Source organism: Taurulus bubalis (genome assembly GCF_910589615.1).
Source record: "Taurulus bubalis genome assembly, chromosome: 10".
In the NCBI taxonomy this organism is placed as follows: Eukaryota; Metazoa; Chordata; class Actinopteri; order Perciformes; family Cottidae; genus Taurulus; species Taurulus bubalis.
In genome coordinates, this window is record NC_136598.1 from 9,065,986 (window position 1) to 9,078,985 (window position 13,000).

The 13,000-nt window shown below is 40.7% G+C and overlaps 1 protein-coding gene across 2 annotated transcripts; it reads right to left on the minus strand.

Moving 5' to 3' along the window:
* Positions 1-3,557: 3,557 nt before the first annotated feature.
* spartb (spartin b) lies at positions 3,558-10,867 on the minus strand (the record flags this gene model as incomplete). 2 transcript variants are annotated; one of them, XM_079224397.1, is made up of 7 exons in its annotated part: positions 3,558-5,043; positions 6,273-6,363; positions 6,468-6,626; positions 6,719-6,913; positions 7,014-7,155; positions 8,485-8,682; positions 10,034-10,867. In XM_079224397.1, the coding sequence occupies 7 exons, from the start codon at positions 10,865-10,867 to the stop codon at positions 4,839-4,841; spliced, it is 1,824 nt and encodes a 607-aa protein (XP_079080523.1). In that variant the 3' UTR covers positions 3,558-4,838. The 2 variants fall into 2 exon arrangements, with proteins under 2 accessions (XP_079080523.1, XP_079080524.1); XM_079224398.1 differs by having other exon boundaries at positions 4,900-6,082.
* Between the last annotated feature and the right edge of the window lie 2,133 nt (positions 10,868-13,000).

A 13,000-nucleotide genomic window follows, 5' to 3' on the forward strand; every position in this document is an offset into this window, starting at 1 on the left:
AGGTTTTTTTTTCTTTCTGGAAGCAGTACTTGTCTCAATGAATCATTTATTCATTTGATGCCTTGCAGATGAACCATGCGTCTCTTTGTTGCCCCCGTGATGCTGCCGTCTTCCTGCTTGCCTGCCGTGTGTCTACTCCGCTGTGTGTTCGCATGCAGAGAGGAGGCAGGGCTGTAGCCGGTGTCCTCCACCCTCCCCTACTCTCCCATTCTGCCATCGCAGTGATTTACATCAGACCGCTTGGGGGTCAGCGCTCCTCGTGCACGTTTCTGTCAGAACACGCCCTCGCAGAAACCTCAACGCCAGTTCAGCCACATGGTGCGCGTTCACGGCACGCTGACCTGCTTGGAATAACCTCATACCTGTGATACTTAGGTAAATTACATATTAATACAAACAAATCCACAAAGTGCCAGTCACTAATTATCATATGGACTATAAAAACGTTTAATACGCTTAAAACTTCCAGTCTACCCCTTTCTGGTTGACTGGCAGGTATTTCCCAAACAACATGCTTTCAGGCTAACCTTACTGTATCAGCTAACGCTAATTAGCTAATGTAGCACTGACTCTGGGTTAAAGTGACAACTTACTTATTTAAAAATGAACAATGATTGTCTGCTCTTACATTACATCTTTCACTGTGTGCAATTAGGTTAACTTACCATATCCAATGAATATGTAATGTTGCCTTTGGCTAGTTAGTGTTCAGTTCATAGCCAAGTAGGCTAGCTAATCCTAACATTGGCACTTTTGAACCCTCCAAGAGGGTTTTGTTTATGTCCGGTTATATAAACATTACATTGTTAATTCAGCTGCAGAAATGTGGGTGTTAAAGATACCCTCACACGGTAACCGAGCAGTAACATTCTGGGCTTCAGACTGCGCTAATACTGCACTACAAATGTGATATGACAAGGTATCTGGCCTGTTTGAGACCAACCCACTAGGTGTCGGTGATGTGTTTAATTCATTGGTTCACCTGGAGCGCGTGGATAAGTGTGACGAGCGGGTGAAGGACACATTCCACACGGGAACTAATAAACATCTCTTAAGTATGAGCGGAAGACCACCTGGGTAGTTTGCACGTGTTTGCGTATCAAAATCTTCACAGCAGTCTGTCACACTTCCACCGACCAACATCTTGCATGAACCCTTGATGTGTGAGAAGAGGAGTGGGTCGAGGACAAGTGACATAACGTTGCTTCTATATGACCATCAGCATTTTGGAAGTTGTTCAACCTGACGTAACCAATTGCGTTATTATAGGGCTTTTGTCCAGTTGGCCTGCTGCAGGCATAATTTACTTAACCTCAACATTTGGAAGGTTGTTTTCTGTTCAGGCTGTCCAACTAAAAGATCTTAAAATGGACAGACTTGTAACTTGTTCAAAAGTGTACTTTTCTTTCTACTTTCATCTTAAATTATTAGTTGAAAATTCATCTTTTTCACATTGTGTCTTTGTTTATTGCCCCGTAGAGTATAAATAAATCTAAATAGTTAGATACTTAAAAGCTTATAGACAAATGCTCAGAGGTTTTCAGTACATATTTGAAGGTGGGTCTTTAGAGAAGCCCTTTCAAAGCACATCAGATACAACATAAGTGTTCATTTAAAATGATCATTTATAGTTTGTCAAACCTAGGAACAAGTCATTCCAATCATATTAAACCTCAGCACAGGAGCAGTAAGAAAGGATCTAGGGATAGTGTCTCATGCTGTACAGCTTATTATTTCCTCTAGGCAGATTTGTGATAATATAAAAATGTAGATGAAAAGAGAAGAGAGCATTGATAACTTTTCATCTTCCTTTGCTTAAAATGTAAATCAACAGTTTCTTTGTTTGCTGTAAGGACAACGGAGGATCTTAAAGATGAACTTACGAGAGAGAAATGCTACCCCTCTTCAAAAAAGAAAAGTGACATCCAGGCTGCTCTTCATTCTTGCAAGGAACAGAAATGGAGGTTAGACTTAGTCGATTACAGATTGTGTTATCAAAGCAACTACAATTATTGTGTTTTCAGCACAGTCACAGGCATTTTGTGCATTGTTATGTTCTTGTGCGTGTTATTCTGCTAATTTAGGCATAATTATTTTAGTGGTGAAATTGTATAAACAATGATTTTTGGGTCATGTTTACAGTACATATTCACAAATTCTCATAATATTCCCCAGGCTAAATCAAAAAATCTGGTTGACGCTTGTGTGACCTTCTGCCCTTTGTCAATGGTCAATTAGACACATTAGAGCTCACTGAGGTACGTGAACGACCTGAAGGAGACTCTGCCTCCGATGGTCTAAAGTAGGTCTACTGCATCCCTTTGCATGCATGGAAAGATCATCTTTTGCTGTGATCATTTTCATGACTTAATTCCACATCTTAAGAAAGCATTTGAGGAGAAAGTGAGTAGTTTGAGGAAAAACACAAGACAAAAACATAAGCCACAGAAGATGTTGCATACTGTCATATAAGCCATAGTTATTACAGCTGAGGAAGTTATGTTTTTAGTGGTGAAAGTGCTAAATGGGAGATATTTTTACCCAGAGGACCAGTGAGGCTAAAGAAGAATATTTACCACAAAACAAAGCCAGCTGCTAAGAAGTCAACTGAGGATAGGCCTATGTATTTACTGTGTTGTATTTAGTTTATTTTGATGCAGTTCTATTGACTAAGCCTCTCAGCAATTTTCCAAAAAAGGTTTTGCATTGTTTGAGAATCTGCAATGGGATTTTTGTTAACTTAGTATTTCATTTCAGATCATTTCTCAAGAAGATGCGCTCAGCAGAAGATCTGTCAACAAGTACATTGGAAATCTAGCACAATAACCAATCCTCTGACAATGGATCAAATGATTCCTCCTGACGGTCTGACCACATGCCCCGCCAATACTGTTGGACAAATCATCTGTTCTTGGGGACAAATGCTGCCAGTGTGCCAGGATCAATTTCTCTCTGCCTCGTTTCGGTCTGTGGAAAATAACTGGATAAATCTGACCTTGCATTTATTAAGCCAGTCCAAAGGATGGGGCCAATCCATTTTGTCTGGATTTGCTGTTTGATACCAATGGTAACTTGTGCTTCCCTGATGCTAATCTTGTAAACATTGTAGACCGGTTCCAACTAACTATAGGACTGGAGACATCACAGATGATATGTGTGATATTTACAGAGAGTTAGATATTGGTTAAAGTGTTAATTTGATTTTGGTCTATAATGGATACGTAAACGATATAAAGAAAGTTGATGTTTTTATTCTTTCTTTCTCTCCTATATTGAGCTAAAGCTGCATGGCTGTGACTTGCTTAATGTGGTCAACATACAGTAGTTTGGTATGCAATTCATGTCTATATAGTGTAAGGCATAATTAAAGCCAATAAATAAGTTAGCTTGCATTGACAAAGTCCACGAGGTCTCTGTGCAGCATATATGGGCCCCAATAAATTATTTTTCGGTTTCCATATTTTTGTGTTACAGGTGGAACCTCAGATCCTCTTTAGTGCTTTTATTTTTCAATATCTGAAGTAAATAAAGCAGATCAGTCACATGTTATTGTACTATTCATTTGATTTTATTTAATTGTTTGGCTAAAAAGTGCCAACAAGACCACATTTTCAGTTTTTAATTGAATTTGTAGTGAGTGAAATTCAGCAGCACAGAAAATACCACAAAACCCTTAACAAATTACTCCAACCCCAGCTGGACTAGAAATATAAAAAAATTATGTGTTTATTATAATGTCAAAATACTCTATGTAAGACAAACAGACACTAGATGGAGGTATTAAGCTGACATTTAAGGTAGCGTTTCGATTCATATTTGATTTAAACAAAACCATACTGCTCAATTATATAAATACAGAATTTATTGTTTATTTATTTTTTAATTTTCAGTATTTGAGGTGGGAAAGAAATCTCAATTCCCAACTAAAATACTAGAAAGCCATTGCAAATGTACATTAACCTGTTAAAGTCTTCGGGCTGGAGTTTGAAAAGATTACAAACCAGATCACTCAAAAAAAGTCAAACAAAATTAGCATTGCACTTCAAAATAAACATTAATTTATTCTAAACGTTGTCCATCAAAATAATATCTAGATTTTTATATTAAATACTATAAACATCATTTTGAAAACCTGGATACCACTGAACTGAAATGCAGAATATAGCACTGAGCATTGTAGCAGAAAACCCCATACATAGGAGATGGAAAAAAACTCTTTCTAACAAAAAAATACATCATGGACTATAAACTCAAGTTCTACAGTTTCACACATTTTTGTACATCATGTGATGTTTGCAGGCACAGTGGGCAGCAGTGATTATACCTCATTTTAAACAGTATAATGGACACTTTTTGTCTGATTATATCATAAAATATTGACAGATAGTATTTATATATGAATCATTCATTCAAAGTATATAAATTGCACTTATCCTAGCAGGGATAAACTCAAACATACAGATGCTTGACACAGATTAGGAAGGTTTCCAGTGTCTAGTTAGCAACAATTAAATGCTGTCTTAGTACAAAGAGCAGAATTAAACTGTTATCGCCCAAGTTAAGTAATAACTGAATGTGTCAATAAACTGTGATACCATGTTTTCATTTGAGTTATGATATCTGCCTTTTCTCTTCATTTAGGTCATTCTATTTAACATAAAGATTAAGGTGCTCAAGAGCTGTATCAAACTAGGATATGCATATAACAGTAGATGTATTTTAAATATAGAACATGTTTTTATAAATAATGAATATTCAGTTTATAAAATGTATTTTATAGAAGAATACAAATTATACTTTAAAGGTATGTCTGAGGGAATGAGGCAGGGTACTGCCAGCTATTTGCCCGATTTCTCCACTTGCTTCCCAGTCTCGGGTTTCTCCTGGAGTTTGTAGTCCTCCAAAATGGTCTGCGCCGTCTGCTTGCCAGTCCTTTTCACCACAGCTTTGATCCCCAGGTTGTCAACATTGAATGCAGTGAGACCGACATTAATGGCAGAATTGACAGCATGGTCTGTGGCTTGTCCTGCTGCTGCCCCGTACCTTCATCAGAAGTCAGATTGGGTGAGAGGTCAGAGCAAGAGGCGAGAAACAGAAGGATTTGGGGAGAATTAATTAAGATGTGGTGCAAGGATAGCAAAGATGCCATGCTGTATGTCAGTTTTAGTGTGAGGATTACACCCATGCAAGTGCACAACCTTAAATTAAGACATTTCTGACTGCCAGAATCAGAATTTCTGAAAAAAATTAATTTGGGCTAATCCAGTGAGTTGTCAAATCAAGCACTTTCCTGAAAAGACTTAAAAGACAATATTCAGAGCATTCATATAGCATCAAACATGTAAAGATACATAAGAGTAATGTCTACCTGAGCTGAGCATTAAGTTGCTCTCCCTCTGTGTGTGTGTTGTAATCATAGCCTCTATGTGCTTTGCCTTTTAGTTCATGTGAGCACTACTACTGGTAAGCTGCCGCTCTGTACTGGGCTCATGTGTCGGTTACAGCTGATATCGCCTTGCCGACCCGGCAGCATAAAGGTAAACAAGGTTAGCTCTTTCAGCACTGTTGACATTGTTTGCTCAGCCGTGTCCATGTTGAAAGCTGCATGGAGGCAATAGAAATGCTCTGAATATCATATTGAGCACCATTCAAGGGATACATTGTATAACAAAATGGTTGATAAATGGATATCAACTCATGATATTTAACATGATCATCACCCAACCATATAGAAATCAATAATCAGTATATTGTGTCAATATTTTGCTCATCATTGGAACATGTCGCACCAATACATACAATATAGGAGGATATTAAAATCAGGCAGGACAGAAAAGTTACCAGTTGTGAGATTTCCATTAGGAACAATTAAAGAAATCAGTGAAAAGCAGCACCGTCATGTGAATGGCTCAGGGAAGGGCAGTGGATTGGCACAGCATTATGACTTGCAAGAGCCAAATCATTCAGAAAACAGAAGGCATATCATGCTTGTAGGGGTGGGAGTTGAATAGCTGTGTATAATTAGGAAAAATTACACTCGTTTTCATTAGGTGAGTCAATGGTGTTTTGTAGACCCCTAAATCTGCAAAGTAAATTGTAAAGGGAAATAAGTGAGTGCACATTTGGTTCTGCATGTGTAATGCAGGAGGCCATTTGCAACATACACATCACAAACCTGTTTACTAAGCAGTGGTGAGAAAAATGTGCATTGCTTTATATTAAAGAAGTGACAGTGGTCAGACAATTTATCGAAAAGGGACGGGCAGACTTACTTATGTTTTACGGTGGTGATGGTCTCTAATGCAACACTTGTAGTAATGTCCTTTGCTGCTACTTCCAAACCGGTCCACATGGTCGCAAATCCTGAGCAAATACACAAAATACAAAGCATGTTGGGCACATCAAGTACTTTACTTAAAGACTCTTCGAGTAAATAATTTCCTCTTGCAGACTATTAAGTACTCTACCTTGCACTCCACTGGCAGCCACCACCATAGCTCCATCTATGTTGGAACGCCCATCCTTATCTTTCTTCATAGACTCTGGGATCAGCTTTCCTCCGTGTTTTTTCACGTGTGGAGCCAACTCTCGACCCACACAGCCAGCGACCATGCACACTCCGTCCACTGCAGTAACACAGCATTACTCAATTAGAAGTCCACTGCCAAATAATCACACAGGCGAAGTAAAACATGCCAACTGGGGATGACTCAGTCACCTAGAAACTGGCTGACTTTGACAGCTCCTCCTGTCGCTTGCTTGGCAACATGGAGGCCTTTGGTGACTGTGGGGCTGACGTGGGTGGGTGCGTCCTCTGGGGTGATGTGTTCTCGGAGTTTAGATGCCCCTTTGTGAATGGCCTTGCCTGTGAACTCGGCTCCTTTCACCAGGCCCCAGCTTAGCCATGACGCACCTGATAGGACAACAGGATCAGACAAGCCTAGCCTTTCCTCGCGAATTGTGAACAAACAAAAGCATTAAGAGGTTTCGGGGAAGATGCGGTTTGACCTCACCTGTCAAGATCCCACTTGCCACCTTTTCACTCCACTCAGGTAGCGCCTTCTCCTCCTCGGTCACCGTTAGTGTTGTCTCCTCAGGTGTAGCGATTGACACCTTCTGACTGAGATTAATAGCTTCTGCAGTTTCATCTGGAGCCTGATCATAAAGACACATTGTTTAGCTACCTGTAAGACCAAGACAGACAATAAGCCACTGTATGATTAAGACAAACAATGTAAGCTGAAAATAAGACCTGCTTGTCAGTCAAATCTTTGGACAACGTATCTGCTACATTGTGCAACCTGTATACATCTCCGTTCAAATGCTTGTCTGCAAGTAACCGCCCATTCACACAGCAGATCCTCTCATAATTTTGGGCTTCTCGTTACAATGCACTATTTGTTAGCAACAAAGAGATTGTCAAAAGGTCTCTGTGCAGTCTGAAAACAGTATCCCTTTGTGCCAAAAAACCTCCAATCTTCTACTTGATCCAAAAAACTAAAATGTGCATACTTGCTGATAGGGAATTATGTCCATGAGAGAAGATAAGTAGCCTGATTGCATGCATCAAAAATGACCTTGTTTGGCATCGATCCGAGCCAGCGTCTCCAGCTTCATCATGGCTGAACTGGCACTTGTCTTTCAGCTGAATCTCTGAGGTTGTTCTAACTGCTGCAGATAAGAGCATTATGACTGATTAATTCCCCTCACCTGTCTGTCTCAAATCCCCACAATGCTGAGGCAGGGGTAACTTGGAGAAGTGTGCCAGCTCAGAAGTAAGACACAGCAAGAGTTAGCAACGCCAAAACAATGAAACCGTTATATTCCGTTAGTCTGCAACCTCAAGGTATCGCGTAAGCAGTAACTACAACCTTTTCATGGGAGAAATAGATTTAGCGTCTGCAGTGTTTGCAATGATTACATAATGTGTTAGTGATGGTTGGAGCAGAGTGGAGGTTGTTTAGGGACTGTCAAACAGCAATGAAGTTACAAGGCTAACAGTAGCACTATTTTTGTGCATGTGTCAGTCTGCACTTTCATCTGCGTCTCCACACAGAATTTCAAAACCCCAAAAATATATTTATGTGCGAGGACAAATCTAAATAGATGCTTCTATAAGTCAACATCTAACAGCTGAAGGCATTCTGGTACCATGTTAACATGATTGACCAATTAGACTGATGATCTCAGCTTTCAAATAGTATGCAAAAATAAAGATGCATCCACTGTCACATGACTACTATTACCGATCTCTAACCTCGCAGTCTCATTTGCATGAAATAGCTAAAAGCTAAAAAAGGTATTGTAAAACAATTATTTTGTGACTTTAAATACTTATGTAAACATATGTGAATGGCAATAAGCTGCAGATGACCTGTATTGATATATATTCAAATATATTGCCCCCATTTGCATTTGTTTCCTAAAGAATGTCAAAACTTGTCGTGTTGGGTTTTCACAAAACTGACAGCACAGCGACAATACCTGAACTCTGAGATCTGTATTCTGGGAGAGCACGTCCTGGAACAAGTCTCTGTCTGCAGCAGGAAGCTCAGAGGACAACACCACCCCCACAAAATAGCCTGGAGTTGGCGCCATCATGTCCGGAAACATGAACACACCAGTGTTACACAACAACACTGGCGAGTCCGTGGCCATGAGAGGGTATAGCCAGTCACACACCTGCCAGGAAGTAAAATAAAAAAAAAGGTAAGAGAAATAAAGAACGCAACAGCTGGAAAATATGACGACAAGTGGCTAAATGTGTGATGTTTTAATAATGTGAATCAGTCCAAAATGTTCAATTTATTTCTGAACCATGAAAGTTTTGCCATGAAGTCAAATGTAAGAGGGGCAGAGAGCTCTGTAAACAGAGCGCTGAAACATAGGTTTCCAAATATAACCTCAAAATGACAAGCCTTACATTTCTAATGGAGATGCTAATGAGTGCAACACAGTGAACCGTTATAGAGACAAACTAGAGCACACTGTCCCCCTTTGACTGCTGCATGTCTAACAGGATTGTAGGGCATAACAGTGTAAGCAGGGTTTAGATAATTACTTGCACTCATGTGAATCACTGATGTCACCCGCAGGCAACAGCACCTGGGAAATTCCCCAATGAAGAGTCACATTTCAGTCTCATGATCCACTGGTGTCAGTGTATTGGCTGTTAAAACAGCAGGAATAGACATTACCACAAAAAATAAATAAAAGAAGAGTTGAGTAAATAAGATGTTATAATAAGTATTTATTTTGTCTTTTAACAAAACCCTGAGGTTATTCCTTTGCATAGCGTCATGGAATTCTTCACATATAAATAAAAAAAACCCTGGTTGGATTAAAGGCCTGGTGGTCTGCAAACCAGGAACAACAGAACATAACTTTTAGCCGTCCCTGTGAAAACCTTTGCTGTCAACAAAAACTGAACTGAATGATAACCCTCTTCAATGTAGGTGTTATTGTAGTGCTGCTGTATTTGATTGCATCCGATTGTACAATTGTAACTATTTTCTTGTATTTCACTGTATTTTAAGCACCATACTGTGAAAAATTTAGATTACAATATGTTTTATTTTCATTTGAATAGTTCTAAGATAATCTTAGTTTTCTTGATGTGGCAGATATTCATTTTGAATAGGTCATGACTAAGGTACCATCTGTGTCCAATTTTGAGACAGTAATGATCCTGATTTGGGAATTCTCAGGTGGACGACGTCATACCCTGGGGTCTAAGGTACAAAGTAAAGAACGCTCACATGATCAAGTCCACAGAGCCAGGGAAGGAGATAATTAACAAGCCTCCTTGTCACCTCCTGCTGATGACTCACAGTCAAGTATCTTACAAAATCAGGTGAAAGGGCACAACAACAAAAAAGACTGGTGACACTGCAGTGCTGACATTTCACTTGCACTACTTGCATCAGATGGGCATAAGGGGTTGCATATCTATATCTATGGGTTACATATCTAATCCCTTCAGGCCTTATACCAGAGAATGTTTAAGTGTGCTGAAATATTTATTTTCTCTTACCTGCAAAAATGCTGGTGGTCGGTTTGGCATCCGGTCATCATGGTCACTCGTAAACTTCACCAGCCGCAGGTAGCCCGGGTACGATGGGGCGCTCACTTGCCCTTCAGGCGTGACAAAGAATATCTGCACCCCATGAGGGATGTACACCAGCTGCACTCCATCTTCACCAATACTCTGGAGAGATGCCGTTGAGTTAGACGTACGGCTGTAGAATTCATCCCCAACCGATGACAGTTCCCCTGCATCTGTTCCATAGGAGACCGATAAGTGGCCATCAGCCGCCTGAGGGGAGTAAACCGGAGGCTGCTCGACTGGAACCACAGGCGATGAGAGACGTAGACCCTCACTGCTGCATGCAGGCATGCCTCCTACAGCTCCTGCTGCCTGGCCAGGAGCAGAAAGTATGTTTGGTGGAGCTGGCCTCTCTGGCTTGTTTTGGGTGGGAAGCTTTGGATAGAGAGCTTTTTCAGACTCGTTTGTGGCACCAGGGCCAGGCTCACTGCTAATGTTCAGTGTAGGGACAGATCCAAGGTCAGAGCTGGTCTCAATTATGGCCAGGCGAGTGGTGATGTTGTTCAGAGTCTCCTCCATCTTCTTCTGCATCTGTCGGGCCGATTCCCAGGAGCTGCCGACACACTCCTCTCCCCGAGAAGGCACACTGATGGCCCTGAGAAGGTGCTGTCGCCCTCGCTTGTATAGCTCCAGGGCCTGTGCCTTGTCTCCAGCTTCATCGAGAGTGAGCCCTTTATTGATGCACTCAAAGGCCCTCTCATAGCCGTCTTGGATCACTTGAAGTCTGGCACTGTCGAACGCATCTTGTTTAGCCTTCTCCATTCCCTCTGAAAGAACACCTACAATTAGCTTTATTTACAATGTGTATATCCATCCAAACACTGGCTGACAACGATGAGAGGGGGGGTTGTCACCACAACGAGAGTTTACCACACTTCATACTACTTAAAGTTACTTATCGTGCTCCTCTGGCGTGAGTTATACTGTCTTGCTTACTTTAATTCGGCCCCAGTATTAAGATCAGCGTATCCACAACCAGTAGCCATGTCACGTCCCTCAGAAGAGAGGGACACGTGGAACTGAATGTGGGTTTTAGTCACGTTACCTGAGTCACTCTAGTTATGTGCGTCGCTTCGTCTGGTAGAAAAGAGGTCGCAGTAGTAGAGCAGATTAATGTTGATGACAAAGTTAACAACTCAAACTGCCAACAGCTCACGTCTCTGTGTTTAACGTTACACGAGCTCAGCGGTTAACCTAGCAACGCCATTGTACGAACAGCTAGCTACATAAACATAACACCGACGAGTCGTATTAAATGCTAACGTATTATCAGCTAGTTTGCACTAACCGTCGGCTAACGGTGGCCCAGTTTACCCCAGTGAGTAGCAATATCCGAAGATAAGCTCAGTCAGCCAGCTAGCTATCTGACTAGCTAGCTGACGTTACGCGTCAAAACGGATCCGTCTGTCTACCGAACAGCGTTTACTGAAGCAGCTTCCGAAAAAAAGTTGTTCACGACTCACCAATATAGAGTAGTGATGCTAGACACTAATCTCCACAGTATCCACCTTTAACAGTATCGTGACATGACGTATCGATGCTTCGACTCAACACAACAAAATAACTTTTGTTTCGAGCGTGAGCTTCACTTTCTGTTTTATTTTGAAAGTACATACCGGAGGTGCTACCATGGCTGCATCGACGCCAGCTGGACTAACATTCATCTCAATCAATTTCGAGGGTGAACGGATGTGACAGGGTTGAAATTAGAATCGCTGGGTTTTACTGCCACCATGTGGCCACAAGGGGGAACTGCAACTGTCACTGTGGCCACAGAGCAGGAAACAAACAGAGAGGTGCAGCCATTGGGTTCCAAACATAGACTGCATAGCCTAAAATCAAGGAATAAATAATAGAGAATATTGTACTTTCCTTGATGCCCTTCTTAACAGATTCGAGAGAGATACCGAGTTGACCTCCTCCAGTGGGCAAAAGGAATAACTACAACAACATTAAATTTATCAAGTCAGCGTCAATGTGGGTCTGTGATGTGGACATCTCCGGACCTTTATTTTATTTTTATTTTTTTGGGAGTTAGCTACGTACACTGTTAGTGGATTTTCCACCACTAAATTAGTAGATTAACAGATAACAGAGAACGTTAACGGATTAAACTAATGAGAACCACACTGGATAAAGTCAGCAACACGTAACGGAACCGAGGCAAGAACAGCCTGTGCATTTTAATTAAATTCCGTTTGCTCAAGGCCATTAGATACATCGTAGAGGGGTAAAAGCGAGAAACTACAACAAAAGAAAATGTATCAAACCAGCGTCTATATGGACATGGCAGCAAACTACTTCTTCCGGTAAGTTTTTCAAAATACATTTACCAAACTGAAGTTATCGGAAGTGAAAGTACAAAGTTAGTGATTAGCCTTAGTTACGTTTAATCTAGATTTGTTTAGCTGGAAATGTCTTCAACAAAAATGCAAAAGGGAAAGCAAACAAACAAGCTGTATTTGTACTGAACTCAAATTAATCTAAAAATATCTGAGAAAATTACAAAATCCTGCAGTGTGCTGCGGTGTCCACTGGATACGGTGGAAGTGGTGGGAGCCAGGAGGAGTGTTGATCTTGTTTCTTTTTTATTATGTCTCTTCTCATTACTTACCCTATGCTGATGTAATCCTGCAAATTTCCCCACTGCGGGACTAATAAAGGGTTATCTTATTTTATCTTATCTGATCTTATTTGTTCAAGAGGTTACCACTTTACATCAACATAACTGTAACATTATGTTTGCAAACAAAAAATGAAAAAGAGACAGAAAATGAGCACTTAAAAATGAAGCTTGTGGTTTTGTTTAAATTAGACATCAACATATACCGAAGAGCGTTATCATAAGGAGAGGAGTACTGATGGATGACTATATTCTGTCTGCAGAGGGCGCCA